This window comes from Leptidea sinapis, chromosome 5 (genome assembly GCF_905404315.1).
Source record: "Leptidea sinapis chromosome 5, ilLepSina1.1, whole genome shotgun sequence".
Taxonomy (NCBI): Eukaryota; Metazoa; Arthropoda; class Insecta; order Lepidoptera; family Pieridae; genus Leptidea; species Leptidea sinapis.
The window spans coordinates 8,985,032-9,007,226 of NC_066269.1; the positions used below are offsets into that span (position 1 = coordinate 8,985,032).

General features: G+C 36.8%; 1 protein-coding gene across 9 annotated transcripts in view; it reads left to right on the forward strand.

The window, feature by feature from the left end:
- The window catches only part of LOC126980183 (kinesin light chain), a 77,841-nt gene that overhangs the window by 37,133 nt on the left and 18,513 nt on the right, over positions 1-22,195 (forward strand). For all 9 annotated transcript variants that reach the window (XM_050829794.1, XM_050829795.1, XM_050829798.1 and 6 more), the window contains 8 exons: positions 2,525-2,738; positions 11,595-11,797; positions 12,424-12,551; positions 14,803-15,031; positions 15,547-15,680; positions 16,881-17,005; positions 18,142-18,267; positions 19,251-19,329. In XM_050829794.1, coding sequence (XP_050685751.1) covers positions 2,550-2,738; positions 11,595-11,797; positions 12,424-12,551; positions 14,803-15,031; positions 15,547-15,680; positions 16,881-17,005; positions 18,142-18,267; positions 19,251-19,329 — 1,213 coding nt within the window. In that variant the 5' untranslated portion in view covers positions 2,525-2,549. The remainder of the gene's footprint in view (positions 1-2,524; positions 2,739-11,594; positions 11,798-12,423; positions 12,552-14,802; positions 15,032-15,546; positions 15,681-16,880; positions 17,006-18,141; positions 18,268-19,250; positions 19,330-22,195) is intronic.

The window sequence follows — 22,195 nt, forward strand, 5'->3', positions numbered from 1 at the left end:
TAACGTAATGCCTTTCAAGCAGTAGGCACAAAACCAATAAATAACAGGATAGTAGTTATGATCATTCAATACAGATGGAAAAGAAAAATAATGTAAAGCAACTATTTTAAAGCAATAACTCTGACATATCGATGTCAAATCAAATACCTATGTAACATGAGACATTTAGGAGTATCTAAAGTAAACCAATGTGTTCTGTACAAGGTTCCTCTCACGGTCGCTACATTTGTGTCTTGTTTGTGCTTAGCAGTAATTTACCTGTGTATGTTTTGTACACTTTGAGAATATTATACGGAATAATCTGTGCGATTAAAAGTAACAGCGCATAGGATGGGTTTGAAACAGTTATGTGATTTGGTGATATTGGTCTATTTGTCCAGATATATATTTTCTCTGTCTTTTTCTTTTATAATATTACATTACCTAAAGTTAGTTTTAAAATCGCTATTAGTGTTGTATTTAAATAGTTATTAATTTATGCTAAACATGCTGTGTACACACCCTCGTGGAGTTGCAGCCAATCTTGTTTTTAGCTGATGTCCTTTTTTGTTGTATTATGTATTTGTTGTAATTCTGTTGTAAACCTATTAAATAAATAAATGATAGTGAAGGGAATTTCTTCGCCAAATAACTTTGTTTTTATTTCTATTGTTCGCTGCATTGGTATAAAATTGCAGTTATTCTTAGTAGTTGCAACATATTATATACGCGAAAGTAAAATAATATGGAAGCTAAGAAGGAATAACAGTAAAATTTAAATTTTTGTAATTTAGGTACCTGCGCCAAAACAGAACGGAGCGTTTTCATTGAATAAAAAAAATTTAATACAAAATCCAAAAATCCTTTTATGACATTGATAATATCCCCGATATTTATTTAACATTGATATTTAATTTTATATCGATAGGTTTCTTGAAACCTTGACGAAAGATAGATAAAGAATGGTAAACCCATAGGTAGTTTGATTTCATAAGATAACATTGGAAGTATGATTGATTAGGATTAATATGATATTTTATAGGGATTTTATTATAGTTAGTTGAAAAATTTATTTTATTTACTAAAAAATTCTTCTTATATATTATTATTTTTGACTTGTATTAGAGGTCATTAGATTGAGGCTTGGTATGATGTGTTCATTTGTGACAATTATGAAGTATCTATGTTATTTCTCTTAATCTTAATATATATAAATTACGTGACACATTGTTTGTCCGCGATGTACTCCTAAATTAATGAACGGATTTTAATAGGGATTACTTGATGGAGTGCAGTTTGGTCCAACTTGAGAGATAGGATAGTTTTTATTTCGATTTGGGACCCATAATTATTTTTATTTTCAATATTTGTTTTGTATGGACATATTTTCTATGAGAGAATTTAGTGACGCACGGTCTGACAGTTCCGCTGTGAAACAATTTCATTATAACAACAGGGAGCATTTTTTACGAAATAATTCTTGATGTTTTGAAAATTATTGGCAAATTCCTATAAAGCAGTTTTTTTTTATTCTATACAGAACAACGTCTGTCAGGTCAGCTAGTTATAAAGCAGTATAAGTAGTATAAATAAAAATAATTACTCTGTCGTAAAAAATCAAGGACTTTAATCCTGTGCAGCTTTTTGAAAGCCTCTTGAGATTTTGTGTACTTACTACTATTTGATAACTGATTGTTTAAGGAAAATTTAACAACAGAGCATGATCCCATTGTACAACATAAGTACATATACTTATGTACTTTTTTTCTGTTTTAATCGAAAAGGAGGGCAAATGAGCGTACGGGTCGCCTGGCGTTAAGTGATCACCGCCGCCCACATTCTCTTGCAACACTAGAGTAATCACAAGAGCGTAGCCGGCTTTCAAAGGAAGGTGTACGCGCTTTTTTTTTGAAGGAATGTGGTATTGTTCCAGAAACACCGCACAAGGAATCTCATTCCACAGCTTTGCAGTAGGTACTTACGTGGAAGAAAGTTCCTTGAAAACCGCACTGAGGAGGAACGCCACAGATCCAGATGGTGGGGATTATATTCTAATTTGTGGCGTGGTAACATAGTTCCGATTGGCAGCTGTTTCGACACCTTAGTCGAGAATTTGTTCTTAACTTCACGTAACGAAACTGCTCAGTTCTTGACCTATTTATGTAGTTCAATTTTAAAGCGGCTACCTAGCATCGACCATAACTATAAAAGTGTAAACGAAAAATATATACTGCCTAAAAATGAATCTCAAAATGGCGGCTCAGTCCCCGCTCCAACATCTCTCAAATTGCCATACCAAAAAAAAATACACCCTACAAAGCACTATCTTATTTAAATGTTTTATTAAAAATTTGCTGTTGTTATTTAAAAAATACAGTTTTTCACTATTTATATTTTCATTCCAGTAAATCTAGTTAAGTTTCTGACAGAGTTCCTTTATAAAACTATTTCGTTTATAATAACACTAGAAACCATAATAATATAATCATGGAAAGAACTGTTACGAAAATACAAAGTAGGTCTAACAGTAAAGTTTTGTCCACAGAAAGAAGATCGAATCACTGGGCAGGATGACGGCTATGACGCAAGAGGAGATGGTGGCTGGCGCGCGAACCGTGGCCGCTGGCCTCGAGGCCCTGCGAGCTGAACACTCGCAGCTTCTGGCCGGACTGGCGGCAAACTCCGACAGCGACGACCAGAAGGCGGCGCTCGTGAAGAAGAGCATCGACGCCATCGAGCTCGGACTCGGAGAGGCTCAGGTTAGGAGACCACATAAGATTACCATTATAGTCCTCTTTACCAGTTTGAGGCTCCTTTGCACAGGGTGCCGGCTAGATTATGGGTGCCACAACGGCGCCTATTTCTGCCGTGAAGCAGCAATTAGAACCTATATTTAACTAAAAAAAAACAAGTCATAACTATATTTACAATAGTATGATGACATAAAATTAAAACTATAAGGGGAAGCGTACCAAGAATACTGGCAGCATTTCCACGCTTGGGTTGCCAGAAGCCTAATTGAGGCGAGAAGATAGTACTTTGTACATTCTCCGCGCCATAATAGCAAAGTTAGTAGTAATGTGTAAGCATTATTGTGTTTCGGTCTGAACGGCGCCGTAGCTAGTGAAATTACTGGGCAAATGAGACTTAACTAACATATGTCTCAAGGTGACGAGCGCAATTGCAGTGCGCTATTTTTGGGTTTTTCAGGAATCCTGAGCGGTATTTGCAGGCAGTATCAATTATCATCAGCTGAACGTCCTGCTCGTCTCGTCCCTTATTGTTATAAAAAAAGAGTCTATTACTATAAAATTTTAGGTTATATTACTATAGTTAGGGTGATTCGTCATGCTCGGAGGTGAAAGGCTCAATCGGGTGAACTCGGGACCGCCGAGTATACTCGACCGAGAAAGATACAGTCAACTGCTATTCGCTGTTGTGTCGCTGTGTTTAGTATATTCAAATAACAATAATTTTCATTATTAATATAATAGTTATAATTTCTTAAAATATTTACTTTTTATATGATTAGGAAGAGTATTCCATAATTGCCCGATGCTTAGTGATAACCGACGCCCATACCATCTTGCAACACAGAGGAATCGCAGGAGTATTACTAGCCGTTTACGTTATCAAAGTGGAAACACTGCCAGCTTTCACAGTTGGATTGTAAAATTTTAAAGAGATATTCCTTTAATAACACTAAATCTGAGATTCATGTGATCGGGGCAGTAGCGCGATATGCTGTCTTAGGTCGCTTAGCGATGCGTTTGAAATCAAATCTATCAATTTCAAATTCAAATATTTTTATTCAAAATACGATATAAAATCACTTATTGAAAGTCAAAAACTACCACCCATTCCAAAAGGTATGCCTCAGACCTGAGAAGAATGGGGGCAACAATCTCAGCGGGCTTCTTTTTTTTTATATAAAAATATGGTTACAATGTAAAATCGTACAGTAAAATTTATTATTTAATAGCCTGTGGGCGGTCGATCAATGCCTAATCAGCTGTATCATCGAGAAAATCATTTATGTTATAATAACCTTTAATACCACAAACGTTTTTTAACAATTTTTTTTAATTTCGTTATACATTTGTTTTGAACATTATCTGGGAGCTTGTCGTAAAAGCATCTATAACGCCCCATAAAAGACTTATTAACTCGACTTAAGCTAGTAGTAGGCGTTATAAGTTTTTGTTTGTTCCTGGTGTTGACATTATGGTTATGACAGTTTCTAGAAAATTCACTTATGTGTCTATGGACATACATAACATTATCAAGAATATATTGAAAAGCAACAGTCAGGATGTTAATTTCTTTAAATTTTGCTCTAAATGATTCTTTATATTTATCTTCGTCTCTGTTATGGTCAACTTGCTCTGTCCGTGATTTACAACTTTACTTACGTTACAACTTAAATAGAAGGCATTAACTTATACCCCTCGGCCAACGAGCCCATCTTATATTTAATATCAGCTTTACGGGACGTATCTGGGACACGTCTTTGATGTAAAACGTAGAAGCTAGCGTGCACTACTTTCAGAGGCTTAGATTCTGTTCAGTTCAGAAAGTAGTAATTGCCTTCGATATATTCGCTTTTGTTATTTTAATTTGATAGATAGTTAGATCATTTATACGTCTAGATAATACATTATCTAGATATACTGTGACAGGTGTGAAAAAGTCGAAGAAAATTGAGGTTGACAGTTAGACTCTGTTTTGAGCAATGGATGCACACTAACGCGAGTGTAAGACGTAGCTTGTCACACACACTAAAGTAATTAACACAAAATTAAGTAATTAAAGAACACATTGCGGATATCAAACACAGACGTCACTCTAAGTCAGCTGTATGTGAACACATAACAGACTACATCCTAACCACTACATCCGTTTGACCAACCAAAAGTTTTGGTAAAAAGGAATAAATTTCTCGCATGACCGGTACGTGCAGCCATTGAAATTAAAAAAAAAACACACCCAAATTTGAATAGAGAAAATTATCTAACACCTGGCATCCAATTATCTCTAAATTAAAACCCACAACTGCACCTACCAAACAAGAAGTGGAGGCCATCAGTCGGTCCAAACCATCTGTCTACAGCTAATACCAATTCCGAGGCAATAAATGGCGCTAAACTTCATAATGACAACTATGGAAAATACTATCTTTGACTCACTTCATCTACAGTCCCCCTGAAAACGAGATCTGGAAAGGAAACTAAAATAAAAATGTAACTTTTACGCAAAAAATCTAATGTAACAACACAGTTAAAATAACACTCGTAATAATCCCTTAAAAGTGTTTTTATTTAAATTAATTTAAAGCAATAAACCTGGCCTTTTTTCATTGGTTGTCTAGCAGCAAGAGGCTCTATCTAGACGTATAACTTATCTAAGTATAGATATTAAGTAGCTATCAGGTTACAACGGGTCAAGTGCGAATGAAACTCTCAACCAAGGGTTCTTTTTAAAGGCTTTTAAAATCTGTAAAATCCTCGAGCTTCAACTTTTGATAAGTAATAGTATATAATAGTTTAAAAAAAAATCTAAAAATCATGCTAAAAGTAGAAAATTCTCTTTGGTATTCGAAAATTTCCAAATATTTGATAAATCGGTTAAAGATAATGGTTGACATTTAACATTAACATTATTTCCTGCCTTATCGACGATAGATTTAGAATTATATAAATTCACAAAAATCTTATTTTGCAAATTGAAAAAATCTCAGTCTCGTGCCAGATTTTGGCGGGTCAACATGTCCTGAGGATGCCTTGTGTAGAGTCGACAAATATTGGCGGAATTAACACTAAAGAAAACTCAAAATATTTGGATGTAATAATTATTAATGTAATTATTATCAAATTAATGTGTTGTCATCGGTACTCGATAAATCTACAAGTTTGAACGAAATCTGGCCCTTAAATGTGGGTCAAAATCGTGCTCAAATGAGTCTGTTACAAACAAACATACATACAGGTGAAGCTAATAAAATCGTGTAAAAAGAGTGCCTACTTCTATTCATCAAAGCTCAAACTATGCGCAGTGTTGGTAAAACTTTGACATTTACAATAATTATCTGTTCTGTTTTCACTATAATAACCTTCATTAATTATGGTTACTTATACTTATACTAAGGGCTTTAAAAATAATAAACAAGTTTGGAATTGAATATTATCTCATGTCCATTTCGAGTTCCGGTTCGCGTTCCCAATATATTATAAGAATCTTATTTCGAAGAAGATTGCTATGGCAATAAAATGCAGCCTATTTCCTTTCCCAAACTCTATTCTATCGCTATACCGAATTTCATTAAAATCGGTTCAGTAGCTCCGGTGCAGAAGCGTAACAAATAGACTTACATTCACATTTATAATATTAGTAGGGATGAGCTAAACGACTATTATAATATTAAGAAAATGTACCACAAATCTTTTGTTACTCACACCTTTTCATGTCTAGCCTCGATTCTGAAGGATGCAACCAAAGTCGCAGCCAGATGCTTAGTGTATATAAATGGTCTTTGAGGCTCAATCATGCTTACACCACTGATTGTATCGACATGAAACTACCACCATTCGTTGCGAAATTTATACTAGATGGTTTATGGCTACTTATTTTTTTATTGTATTTGTAATATGAATAAAATTTAATTTATTTTGCTTTTAAACTTCGCCCAGCGAAGCGGGCGGGAACGGCTCGTTGTTATTAAAAATGATAACAATAGTCTTAACTTTAGGAGTGCTCAACATGAAAGATGGGGAAAGGGAGCCCTAACAAGAGGGGCTGTTGAACTAGAGCAAGGGGTGTCAACAGTTTCGTTGTTTTCCCCGCACGTTCTGTGCAAACTGTTTGATCAAAGGGGTAATGTAGCCTCGAGCCAAAACCAACAACGTTTTTCCAGAGACTTGTTGCCCGTGGCTTTCTCCTTTTGAAATATGAATCCATCCTACTAATATTATAAATGTGAAAGCTTGTATGTCTGGATGTTTGTTTGAACTTCTTTAACGCAAAATCTACTCAATAGATTTTGATGAAACTACAATAATATAGCTTACACACACCAGAATTACAAATAGGCTATAATTTATAAAACTATAGTGTGAATTATACAAAATATAAAAGAACTGTGATTGGTTACTAATGAATACAACTAGCGCCATCTCTTATCAACTAGCAAGCACAACATCAATACAATTAATATGGCAAAACAACGTTGCCGGGTCAGCTAGTTTGTAATATAATAAATAATTTAAATTGATATTTAGGTAGAGATAACGCGCGAGTTGAATGCAGAGCTCAGAATTGCGATAGTGCTGTGACTTAATTCTAATCGATGACCACGAGTGTGTCGATAAATTTAAACAATGCTTCAAGTTTACCATTTTAACATAATAATTAAATCTCGAATTTTGCCCAACACAATGAATAAAAACTCATTTCGCTGTAACGGAACCTGGCTTGGCACCGACTTCAAACCTACCAATAGGTAGAACATACAAATAATAGTTTTTTATTAATATTAAGGGTATAAGACGACCCATATAGCCGAATGGTTAGTGACCCTGACTACTGAGCAAGTGGTCCCGGGTTCGAATCCCGCTAAGTGCAATCATTTATATGGATGTTTGTTTCTGAGTCATGGATGTGTTTATATTTATTTATGTATGTTTAAGTAAGTATATTGTATTAAATATATCGTTGTCTTGTACCCATAGTACAGGCTATGCCTAGTTTGGGGCACGATAATTTGTCTAAAAGTGTGTCAATATATATGATTGTCAATAATAGTGACTTGATTAATTTTTATTTATATTGGACTACCTGATGCCCGCGACCTCGTCCGCGTAGTTAAAGGGTATTTAAAAACAACAAGCAAGTTTGCTAGTGAAGATTATCCCATGTCCTATTCTAGCTCCGGTTCCCGTTTTCGCTCCCGTTCCGTTGATATTAGTAATTGGGATCTAATTGTAATTTATATTGTAACTTTAAAATTAGATACGGAATCTAGGAAGTTGTGGGAAGTTAAGGTTAGTGAACTTTTGGATGTTCTACCTAATTTAGGAGATTTTCGTGAATTTTTAGAACACCGTTTTAGATCCCTCGAATTCCTAGATACCAAAGCAGTAAACTCCACTACTAAAAATGTAAAAACGCTTCACGTTGCCACACCATCTTGTGTATTTTGTTCTGAATCTCACAAGCTATGTAATTGTAAGACATTTGCGAACCAAGATGTTGATACGCGCCGTAACTTTGTAAACGCAAATAAACTTTGTTATAATTGTTTAGGTGAGAACCACGCCGTATATTCGTGTCGCCAGTCTACGAGATGCCGTATTTGTAACAAAAAACATCACAGTCTTTTGCATCCCAAAATATGTACTCATAAATCGGTCGATAGTCACAAACAGACCGCCGATGTCGTCACAACGGCGACGTCAAATGCACAGAGCGAGACCGCTAAGGTTGTATCATGCTTTTCGGATATCCAAAGTCAGTCTTTATTGGCCACGGCCTTAATTAAGGTCGAAGCTACATCTGGGGCAGTTATAGTATTAAGAGCCCTACTTGATCAGGGTTCTCAGGCTTCTTTTATAACGGAGTCAGCCGTACAGTTGCTAGGTTTGAGAAAGGTTCCAATAAAGGCGGATACAAACTTACGACACTGCTTCCAGAAAGAAAAGTTGTTTGCGTTCCATTTACACTCTCAGCGACCGAATTGGCAGATCCTGCGTATGGTGTGCCAAATAAAATTGATATGATTTTAGGGACTGCCGTGTATAGCCAGATTTTATTAGAAGGGTTAATCAAGGGTCCTCCGGGAACGCTCGTTGCACAGCAAACGACACTCGGGTGGATCCTATCTGGAAGCATACACGGACCTTATCACACGGTAACAGAGAAATGTCATAATGCGATTGTTAGTTTGCATGTTCAAATCAATCATGACGACGATAATCAATTCCTAAAAGGGTTCTGCGCAATGGAATGCGACTCCTCGCAGCGTCGGAAATATTTAACCGACGATGAGGAGCGATGCGAAAAAATAGTCTCGAACACTACAACTAGGTACTCTTCCGGGCGATATATAGTAAAGTTACCTTTTAAATCGGAGGATCCCCAGTGTAAGTATGATGATTCCGGAACTATCGCTGACCTTCAGGAGTTGTCTAGTAATAGTAATGAGCTGTTAAAGAAAAAGGAAATAAATTACAGTAAAGGCAAAATAAAGCAAACAAATTTGAAAGAACAAAAAATTAAAAGTTATATACTTACCTGCAATTACGAGGAAATCCTTTCAAAATTTTCCTCCCTAACTAGACTTACCAGAGTCGTCGCTTACTGTAGGAGATTTCTGAGATTGAAGTCTGAAAAGAAAATCAAAACTAGTTGGTTAAGTTCATGGGAAATAAATGAAGCATTAATTGCATGCATCAAACTCTGCCAACGTAAGTGTTTTCAAGACGATATTGATTCATTAAAGATGTTTGGGAAAGTAAAGAGGAAAAGCAATCTTACCTCTTTAAATCCCTATCTCGACGAGGATGGAATCCTTAGAGTAGGTGGTCGTCTGCGGCATGCTAACATATCTGATGACATGAAGAATCCTATTTTAATTCCTCACAAATCCCATTTCACAGACCTTTTATTAGCTCATGCCCACGCTCGCACACTTCACGGGGGGGCACAATTGATGCTTAATTATTTAAGAACTAAATATTGGGTTATCAACGCAAAAGGTCTAGTGAGGTTATTTGTTAGAAAATGCATAACTTGTGTCCGTCATTCTGCGCAAACCAATCAACAATTAATGGGTCAATTGCCGGAGGCCAGAGCAAATGCTTGCCGACCTTTTGCTAAAAGTGGAGTTGATTACGCTGGTCCGATTGCTGTCAGACCTACGAAGGGCCGTGGTTATCGCTCTACCAAAGGTTATATTTGTGTTTTCGTCTGTATGGCCACAAGAGCTATTCACTTGGAGGTTGTCAGTGACATGACTTCAGAAGCGTTTCTGGCAGCTTTCAAGCGCTTTACGGCCAGGCGAGGACACTGTACCGATCTATGGAGCGATAACGGTACCACTTTTGTCGGAGCTGACAGAGAGTTAAAGGGCTTATTCACCCAAGAAAGGTCAAGCATAGCTTCAGAAATAGCTAACTGGTTAAGCAACAATGGTACCAACTGGCATTTCATACCTCCTCATTCTCCAAATTTTGGAGGATTGTGGGAGGCGGGAGTGAAGTCTACCAAACACCACCTCAAACGGGTTATCGGTAATCATACACTGACCTTCGAGGAGATGACCACTGTCCTCGCGCAGATTGAGGCTTGCCTTAATTCTCGGCCCCTTTCTCAAATCAGCACTAATCCGGACGATCCGTTTCCATTAACACCGGGACATTTTTTGGTTGGAGAACCCTTAGTGCTACTCCCTGACATTAACTATGAAAATTCTAATATTGGTAGTTTAAAAAGATGGCATCTTTCTCAGCGGTTAGCACAAGAATTTTGGCGTAGATGGTCACATGAGTATTTGACGCAGTTTCACCATAGATATAAATGGTCTTCAACAACACCAGAGCCAAACGTGGGTGATATAGTCTTAGTTAAGGAAAATGATCTCCCACCAGCCAGATGGCTGTACGGTATTATCACCGAGAAACATCCTGGCTCGGACAGTTTGACAAGAGTAGTTTCGTTACGATGTAAAAATTCTGTTATAAAACGACCAGTATCTAAACTTATAGTGCTGCCTGTAGAAAAACCTTAAAGATTTAAAATATTTTTGTTAAGTATGTTGTGTTACATCAAAGAAGGTTACTGTGTATAATTTTAACTTATGTATTATTATAATATTTGTTCTAAGGAGTGTTTATTGTAGCTATCAATATTGCTGTATGTTATATTTAATTGTACTTTCACATTTGCTAGCTGGCGGGCGGCTAAACTATAATATTTGTATTGTGACTTAGAAATTGTGTAAATACAGGGATACTTATGTATAATGGACATAGTTGGATGTCCATGGTGGGCGGAATGTTAAGTATTATGTAAACTTCACTGCGTGAACTACACAGTGAGTTACCATGAGTGTGAAACTAGATGGCGCTGTATTATTAAGACGGTATTTTCTAAACACGCTTTAAATATTTTTAGCCGTTACATAGGTTAGTTGTATTTTTTGGAATAAATGTCTTCGCTCAGTGAACAGTTGTTTTTATATGTGAGTGCATTAGTTTGGGAAGTGTCCACAACATATGATTCTTATTTCATATGAAGAATTGGTATAGTTATAGGTCATCGACTTAAATTTTAGTTTTTCACAAATCCCGCCGGGAACCATAGATTTTTCCGGGATAAAATGTAACGTATGTCCTTTCCCAAGCTCTAGTCCATCCCTATTCCAAATTTCATCAAAATCGGTTCAGTTGCTCCGGCGTAAAAGCGTATCAAACAAACTTACATTCACATTTTTAGGGATACATTAGTAGGGATGTGCTTCCGCTTCCATTATCGTTTGCAGTAAACTATGAAATTTTATACTGAAGGATACTCTTTGAGCACAACACTGGCGTTATACTTCAAAAAAAAAATAACTTGTACAGGTAATGATGGCGTTGGCTTCCCATCTGCAATCAGTGGAAGCCGAAAAACAGAAGCTTCGCACTCAAGTGCGCCGGCTGTGTCAGGAGAACGCCTGGCTTCGAGATGAGCTGGCTGCGGCCCAGCAGAGACTACAGGCCTCAGAGCAACGCGTGTCACAGCTGGAGGAGGAGAACAAACATCTGGAGTTCATGGCGTCGATACGGTGAGTCCGATAGCCCTATTCTCGTAACAAAAAATTAGGAAAACGGTTGACCTTAAAGGCCATCCCTGCAACTTCCTTTTAATTCTATACGCTTCAAATTGTACTTATGACGATTTTGAGCTCTTCGAAATCAAAACCCTATTTTATAAATTTTTAAACCGCAATTACATTTGAATGAATAAACCGATTACCACGCAGTTTTTAGTCGATCGGTAAAGCCGTTTCAAAACTATTCCAAAAAACATTAAACATTTTTTTTCGTAGTTGATTTGAGATTCCTGAAAATCTACCGGTCAGAGTCGATCCGAAAGAATTTTATTAAAAAACTATGTTTGTTCAAGCCCTTTCGAATGGCGCAAAACGCAATGAAATCGGTAGAGCCGGTCAAAAGTTATAAGGGGTTTACAATTTACATGCATCCACACGCACAAACAGACGAACGGACACCACCGCGGGAATAGAGTCAGGGAAGCTTCCTGGGACCTTAAAACGTCGAGATCTGATAAACGCGTTTTCGAAAAACGGGGTAAAACTAGTATAATCCCGATTTTTGAATAAAATTTTCTAACGGGAAGTTAAAAAACAATATATGAATGTGTGTTGTATATGGGGTACTGTTCTTTCAGTAAATACGACAGTGACATAACAGAGGAGAACGACACGAGCCGCAGTTCACAGGGTGACAACAAGCGTGACGATCCCATGGGAGACCTGTTCCCTGATGATGACCACGAGGAGGCCAGAAACAACAAATGTAAGCCTACTATTTGTTCTATGTTGTCTTAGTCGTATTATACATATATACACACAGTCATCAACATCAGCCGGAAGGCACACACTGCTGGACAAAGGCCAAATATCTCCAAGACGATCGGTCCTTCGCTGCCCTCATCTAATCTACTCTGGCGATCCTGACAAGATCGTGTCATCTTGTGGGGGGCCTATTAACACTGCGTCTTAACTGCTTTTTTGGGACGAGAAGATTTTACGGAGCTTTCCGAACGCTGCCCATCCGAGTTTGATCATATACAATATTATGTTCTCAAAAATAATTCCTTCAGAATTCTTCTAACGTCAATTAATAATTGTAACACTACAACTGTTTGGCCAACAAATGGCGCTCTGAGAGAGAAGAAACGGCGCAAGTAAATCACCCGGTAATATTTTTGCACTCGCTGAAAAAATAGCATTATTCAATATTGTACATAAACTTTACTGATATATATTTTTATAAATCTAGTTCCAGGCAGTTCGATAGGTAAGATAACCAATAAATTGCTGTTAATATCATTGTGAATGAATCAATCAAAAGAAAGCCACAACCGTAGATACCACCTGGATGGATGTTTTGCGTTCTTTTAATAAATAAATATAATTTGTATATTTAAAAAAATCGTATAGAAAAAAAGTTATTAATAAAAGTTAATTGACTAGCAAATTTTTAGTGAAATAGTTACGAACACTTAAGTTGATACTGTCAACGATAATAGTAGATACAGGTACGTGGGTGACACTGAAATTTTTTAAAACTGGCCAGTTAGAAACATTGCTAATGGAAACTTTTTTGAATTTCAATTTGAGAACTCTTTGGTAACCTAATGTAGTATATTGCATGCATTTGTCATTTGTTTTTGTGAATTGGCGGCAAATCTAAAACTCTTGTTTCACGTGAAAATGAAACCTAACGCAAGAAAATTTTCGGTCAATGATTTATTATGACGTTCGTTGGGGCTTAATCAACAACAAAGCTATGCTAGGCTGCGATTAGCATTTCTTAATGAAACCCCATCTCGTGCCACTATTTACAATTGGTTTAACGAGTTTAAACGTGGACGTAGCAATCTCTATGATGATCCGCATGAGGGATATCCTTTAACAGCGATTACTGAAGATAACATCAGTGCTGTGCGACTCATGATAGAGGAAGATAAGAGAGTGACGAGATCAGCAGATACAGGCAAGCCTAGGCATTGGTATGAGTCAAGTTCAAAAAATATTACACGAACATTTAGGCGGCAGGAAGCTTTGTACCAGATGGATTCCCCATACTTTAACCAACGACCAGAAACACCTTCGCATGGACTGGTGTCGCCAAATGTTAGATAAGTTCAACGGCGGTGACTCAAATGCAATTTAGGCAAAGAATTCCTTACACAACATCTGCCTGGCCTATGCTACGTTTATGCAGAATAGTCGCTTATCAAATAAAGGCTAAAATGAAATCCTAAAGGCTTTCTTCTTCGTATAACCAAAATCGAAATGTCATTGGTGTCTGTAATATTGGAGCCCAACCCGACCTGTTTTGTAACTTGCAGTCCGAGTCACTGCTAGGTCAGATAATGCCCCATTAAATAAATTTCAATGTTTTATTAAAAAATGTCCCTGTCGTAAATCCTACTACACCCAAGTGATCGTAAATCCTGGGACAAGATTATGATTATTTTATAGCAATAACAATGACAATATGATATTATATATTTTATTTTATTAAAAATTCTGGGAGATAAGATCGCCATAAGATTCCCATGCGGTGGTAGTGTTTGAAGTGACATCAATAAATATTCTACAGGAATCAGTTTTGAGAAAATAGAAGGCATTTATTTTCTCAAAATTGATTCCTTTAGAATTCTTTTTGATTTCATTTCTAAATTCTAATATACTTGATACTATTACCGCTTCAGAAACAAATGGCGCTCTGAGAGATAAGAAGCGGCGCATGAAACTCGCCCAGCATTCTTTTTTTGCGCTTTTTTTTTAAATAAAAATATACAATATTGTACTGCTATTGCTATAAGATAATCATAATATAGTCCTAGGCTGTCAGATCACTTAAATATTCAGCTGTGGGAGTTGTAGGATTTACGACCGAGCCATTTTTTTAAATAAAACATTTCAATTTATTTATAGATAATGCCTGAACCGTGGCTGGGACTTTATTATAAAAGTGTATACATTTACACTTTATGTATCTAATAATAATAAATTCCTTTTATGCCGTTATCCAGCGATGTCGCCAACGCCGCAGTCCCAGTTTGCGCAGCAGGTGACAGCGGGTTACGAAATCCCGGCAAGACTCCGCACCCTTCACAACCTGGTGATCCAGTACGCGTCGCAGGGCCGCTACGAGGTAGCGGTGCCGCTGTGCAAGCAGGCACTCGAGGACTTGGAGAAGACGTCGGGCCACGACCACCCAGACGTCGCCACCATGTTGAACATACTGGCGCTCGTCTACAGGTACATATTTTTTTTTAAATACGTAGTATTTATAACTAGCTGACCCGACGGACGCTATTCTGTCAATAGAAAATGTTTTTTTTTTATGAAAATTAAGGACGAGATGAGCCGGACGTTCAGCTGATGGTAATTGATACACCCTGCTCATTACAATGCAGTGCCGCTCAGGATTCTTGAAAAACCCAAAAATTCTGAGCGGCACTACAACTGCGCTCGTCACCTTGAGACGTAAGATGTTAAGTCTCATTTGCCCAGTAATTTCACTAGCTACGGCGCCCTTTAGATCGAAATAGTAATGTTTATGCATTACTGCTTTACGGCAGAAATAGGTGCCGTTGTGGTACCCATAATCTAGCCGGCATCCTGTGCAAAGGAGTTCCTACTCCCACTGGCAGTTCCGCCGCGGCCGTGACCACAATTCATGCAATTGGATCGAAATATCGGCATCAAATTAATAAAATATATATCGTGAGTACCCGTCATAATAATCACAATAATATAACATTGTTGAACAGGGACCAGAACAAGTACAAAGAAGCAGCCAATCTGCTGAACGACGCGCTGTCCATCAGAGAGAAGACCCTGGGCGAGAACCACCCAGCCGTGGCCGCCACTCTCAACAACCTGGCCGTGCTCTATGGAAAGAGAGGTATATTTTGTTTCTTATTATTCTTATTAGTTTTTCTACTATACCCAATGACGTTCTATACACATAGAATGACATATCATTCGCAGTCTGATAGGTGTGCTTAAAGACAACGTAAGCACACTTTTCTCTTTAGTCGTGTGTCAACTGTCACTGTCCGAATCAAATCTGAACTAAAATAAATGTTTTACATTGCTGCTTATTGGCCAAGAATAATAATATAAACAACTGGATGAGGCAATGTAAAGATATAGCAGTCAATGGTGTAATTTGTAGCATGTTCCATATTTCGGCATTGTTTTTGTATGACGTGATTTGTCTATATGTATATAACGTCATTGTTTATATCGTAGACCCTGACGGCAGAAGCATAATTCAAAAGATATCATAAAAAGCCGAGAGTGCAGCAATAGAACATTGCTTATATTGTCACTGACTTTTAATTATTGAAACAATGAGGCCACTTTGTATTTCATCATCACCATCAGCCATGATTCTGTATTAAAATTTATGATTATGATTTTAAATGACGGTAATATTCACATATAAGTAGTCTTCAATGAAAGTAATAGAACACGTTCTGTTATTATTCTTATCTATAATCTAATAATATAATCTACACACATGCTTTAAATCCTATGTTAAAGATTCGAAAACAGTTATAGCCTATTGCTAACATTAAAACACCCAATGTCCTAATAACTATTACATCATCCAAACGAGTGTTGTAATGAAAATCAGTACAACATTACAACACTCGTTTGGATGATGTAATGGTTACTAGGACTGGCTTTTTTAATGTTAGCAGTAAGCTAATTGTTTCAGAATGTTTTATAGAGGATTCATATTATGGGTGTAGATGAACTGTTCATAATTATGTATTATAACACTCATGTGATACTATTATATCTACATATATCTATATATCTAGTTAACACGAATGTGTTCATGTTTTAATACCCCTTATTACACAACAGTTGCATAAATAACTATTTTGCTCAATAATCAAACACGTTTGTTTACAGTCAAAACATGAATTTTGAAGAATCTCGCGTGAGATTGGGGTGGGGGAAGGGAGTTGCCCTACGTCTACGACAACTTGAAAGTCCTACGATTTCTCACAAAGGGTTGAGGGGGGTTGAAAAAATTCTCGAAAATGGCTCACGTAATTAATGGACGCCCCTTATATCTGTCTGTGTTCAGGTAAGTACCGCGAGGCTGAGCCGCTGTGCAAGCGTGCACTGTGCATCCGAGAAGCTGTCCTGGGCCGCGACCACCCCGATGTGGCCAAGCAGCTCAACAACCTGGCGCTGCTGTGCCAGAACCAGGTCGGTAACAACCCGTATGACGTCAGTGTGACGGAATGTTTACGAGTAGGAGGAGTATGCCGGCTAGATTATGGGTACCACATCGGCGCCTTTTTCTGCAGTAAAGCAGTGATTACTCTGTTTCGGTCTGAAGGGCGTCGTAGCTTGTGAAATTACTGGGCAAATGAGACTTAAAATCATATCTCTCAAGGTGACGAGCGCAGTTGTAGTGCCGCTCAGAATTTTTGGGGGTTTTTTAATAATCCTGAGCGGTGCTACATTGTAATGGGCACGGCGTATCAATAACAATCAGCTGAACGTCCTGCAGGTCTTGTTCCTTACTTTTATAAATTGTTTGCATAAAAAACTAACTAATTCTTAATTTTTCATGGGTTTTCTTGCAACGCATAGTTAGCTTGTACCATTGCTATTGTACCAATGACAAAATTGATTCATCCCACAATCAGGAACAGACATAAACTTATGATGCCTACTACTCGGCTAAGTCGAGTTAGTAAGTCTTTTGTGGGGCGATGTATATGCTTTTACAACAAGATCCCAGAAAATGTTCAAAACAAAAGTATTACGTTATCCAAAAATATTGTTAAAAAACGTTTGTGTGGTAAAGGTTACTATAGCATAAATGACTTTCTTAATGGTACCACCGATTGGGAATGGAGTGACCGCCCTCAGGCTAATAAATAATATGTTTAATTGTACAATATTACTTTGTAAACATATTTATTCGATGAAAAAAAAAAGGCCCGCTGAGTTTGTTGCGCCCATTCTTCTCAGGTCTGAGGCATTCATTTTGGAATGGGTGGTAGTTTTTTGTGACTTTCAATAAGTGATGTCACATCCTATTTTGAACAAAAATATTTGGATTTGAATTGCTGATAATTCTTTTAAATTCATAAGAAACGATGACAGTTGCTTAGGAAATGTATGTTCAGGCGAATTTCGACCAACATACTTGTTTATAATGACTAGAAAAATGATGTTAAGGTGGGTCACGACGATTCAATTTTGTCAATAGCACAATTTACGACACTTGGGAGGTGTAAAAACTGAAGTCTTATATGGCTGTATCTTTTGAATGATTGGTTTTGGAAACCTGATGTTTATTTGGTATGTATGAGGATGATGTGTGGTTACAGAACAAGTATGGTGAAGTGGAACAGTATTACCAGCGTGCGCTGGAGATCTACGAGACAAAGCTGGGTCCGGATGACCCCAACGTCGCCAAGACCAAGAATAATCTGGCCTCGTGCTATCTTAAACAGGTATGGATTGCCTCCCTTGACTTTCATCAAGTTACTATTTCTAATAATAACCTTTGGTATTTTATGCAATAGTTGTACACAGAGGGTCAAAAAAGGCGAAGGGGGTGGTTTTAATAAAGTATGTACTTATATTAATGATCGTGGTTGTATATATGACAGATAAAAGTAGAGGAGTACAATAAATATATAACTCTTGTAAATTTAGAAGGCAATTTAAAAAAATACATATCTAACCGACACCGGACGCTATAAACGCCTGTCGTGTTGGCGCACTTGGAGCGCGTGTACTATGACGTCATAGCCCGAAAACAAGTGTTAGAGGCTTGATGAAAATTATATTTTAATTTTTATTGTCATGCTTTTACATTAAATTTGCTTTAACCAGTAGCGTTACTGTTCCAATTGTTAAATATCCAGATTATTTACCAGTGGGAGGTTCCTTTGCACATGATGCCGACTAGATTTTGGGTACCAAAACGGTGCCTATTTCTGCCTTGGAAGCAGTAGTGTGTAAGCATTATTGTGTTTCGGTCCGAAAGGCGCCGTAGCTATTGAAATCACTGGGCAAATGAGACTTGACGTCTTATGTCTCAAGGTGACGAGCGCAATTGTAGTGCCGCTCAGAATTTTTGAGTATTTCAAGAATCCTGAGTGGCGCTGCATTGTAGTGGGCAGGGCGTATCAATCACCATCAGCTGAACTTCCTGCTCGCCTCGACCCTTATTTTCATAAGAAAAAAATATATTTGATAATTTTAAAAATTAATTACTTGCTCGAAAAAAACTGCCTCCATAAAATATATTGATTAAATATAATTATTCAAAAGTGACACAGTTTCTTCAAAATATTTGACTATTATAAATTTATATTGATAAGCTTTCATTCATATCCTTGTATACCCCAAGTCTTATACATATCGATTTGTTTGGAACACCGATTCTGGTGGTAGGGTCTTCTAAGCGAACCAATTTCAACTTTTGCAGGGCAAGTACAAGGAAGCGGAGACTCTCTACAAGCAGGTGTTAACGAGAGCACACGAGAGAGAGTTCGGGACCATCGATGGTAAGTAAAAATTTAACGAAATAGATTAATAATATTACCTGAGTCATTAATAAGGAAAATTAAACAATTTGTTATTTTTAAAATAATATCCCTAACTTTTGGGATTAATTATACAAATTAAATTTGTGGATGTAGCAAAGTAGATCCTAGATTGAACAAGACATACCACGATTTACGAACCATGCGTCACTCGAACGGTTGGCTCAGTTGGTAAGAGCGCTCGGACGGAGCCCGAGATGTCGCGGGTTCGAGTCCCGCATCGTTAAATGCAATAAGTTTTGGTTGCAAATTTAATTTTGTTTTATATAAAGTTTTTTTTATTTTACTTTTTATTTTCTTTATGTATTATATTTAATTTCAGACTATATACAATCTCTAAATAAGCCAAAAAAATGATAAAACCTTATATGTTTGAGGCCGGATAGAAGAGACTACGTGAAGCATTCCGTAAAGGTGTATTTTTAAGAATTTAGATTTCGATCTTGCAACTTTTGTTCTTAAAAGATGTTAAAATTTATATTAATAATTTAAAATATAATGTGAGGCTATGTTTATTTCATGTATTGAATAATATAAATGTTAGTATTCATGTTCCAAAGAATGATGGTTCGCGGGTATTTTGAAAATGACTGTCTTTTGACTTACTTTTAAATACTGTTATGTATGATTTTTAGTGAGTCCTTGGTCATTTAATGTAATATAGCTATAACTGTCGGAAAGGAGTAACTTCTGTCTAATATTTTTTTCAAATAAGCAGTCTTTGTAGTCAGTCATTTTGTACTTTTAAGTTTTGCTATAGAAATCGCCCGCGTGATTTTTTCCTGTGTCTTGGTTAACAAAGAAAATTGTTTAAATCATTCATAATATTCAAAGCGTTTGCTATTAAATAATAAGTTTAATTGTACAATGTTACTTTGTTAATGTTACTTTAATTATAAAACATACTTTTGATGAAAAAAAAAAGCCCGCTGAGTTTGTTGCGCCCATTCTTCTCAGGCCTGAGGCATTCATTTTGGAATGGGTGGTAGTTTTTTTGACTTTCAATAAGTGATTTCACATCCTATTTTAAATAAAAATATTTGAATTTGAATCCTATTGCGAAGTGACTGCTAAGCCTTTTACTTCCTAGTAAGTTACCTTGTACACATACACACAATAACGGATGCCAACCGAAGCCAGATAAATCTCCTCCCTCTCCACCTCTTCTCTTTCACTTGCCTCGATAAAAATACTCTTTCTCTTTCGTCACCAAAGCTTTCTTTGATCGTCGTTCGTTAAAAGAATTATTCTCTATCTAATATGTCTAAAATAACTTTGTACTTGCGACATAATATTATATTATATGCTTTTTTTAGCAAATTATAATAATTAGTAATAATATAGAGAGTTTGCGGACATTTCCCTTCTATACTTATGTGATGATATATAAATTGTGTTGTGAAAATATGCATTATACTTGCCAATGCCTGTGATATACGTAGTAACGAGAGAGAGTAGTGTTATCAATCTGTCTTTCTCGCTCGCACTAACATTATCTGCCGACAAAATTACGCACACGCCTATAGATTTCTCAGCCATTTAGACTTTTCATATTCATATTACTCGATATTTTAAAGCTGGACCTATGTTGTAGTTTAACGGTATAAGGCTCTGTTCAAACTGAGGCGAATATCGCACGGGACGCGGGACGGAAGTCGCTCGCGCCGATTTTGTCAGCTAACTTGTATGGACGTGTTCAAATTGACGCGAGTAGTCGCTCAAGTTGAAGCGAAAAAAGAACGGAACGACCGGTGGAATTGTTTGATCTCACAATGCATGACGTTGCTCCACTGAATAACCAAAAATGACACGCGGCGGGAAGTCGCGTCTGTTTGAACAGAGCATAAAATTGAAAAGTATTGGCTATTTTTACGCTTAACTCGATGTGGTCGTCTTAATTAACTGAATACAGGTATATAAAGTATTATATATTATTCATAAACATTGTTTAGTAATATTAGTAAGACTTATCGTGATCCATTTTTATGTATTCTTATATATAAAGGTTAGTTTATTTTATAACATTATTAGGCGCAGTGTTTGCTTAGACATTTCTTACGCAAAGTAAGTTACCATGCATGTGATTTTGACAGAACAATGTAACGTAACTCGTTACATTTCAATTCATTGAACGACTGTAAAAGAAATAAATCATGATATCAAAATGACAAATAGATATAGAATTTAACTGACGGCCGTTCACAATATTCAGTCTATTTCTTACTTGAGATAAAAATCGTAACTATCGTTCACTTTTCTGTCCCAATAAACTTATCGACGGTAACTCACCTTATCCGTACACGCTGTCTGTCAATGGGAGGACGTATAGCTTACCAGCGATAGAAGTTTGTATGGAAATTTCAATTCACGCGTCCCAATATAAGGCAATAATAATGATTTATCGGGTATATTGGGACAGCTTCAGATTATTCACAGCTAATTACTGACAGTAGAAGGTAGTAATTTATGTCTATCTGTAGATAGTATATTGGGAACGGCCGTAAGATGTACAGAGTTGTATGTGAAACGATAAATAACCTGCAGGGCTGTATTTATAGCCTTCGTTTTGCTGACAATAACAGTTTCAGTGTTTTTTTATGACAATAAGGGTCGAGACGACCAGGACGTTCATCTGATGGTAATTGATACGCCCTGCCCATTAAAATTTAGTAACGCTCAGGATTCTTGAAAATACCAAAAATTCTGATCGGCACCGCAATTGCGCTAGAGACATAAGATGCTATGTCTCGTTTGGCCAGTAATTTCATTACCTACGGCGCTCTTCAGACCGTAACACTATAATGCTTACACATTACTGCTTCACGGC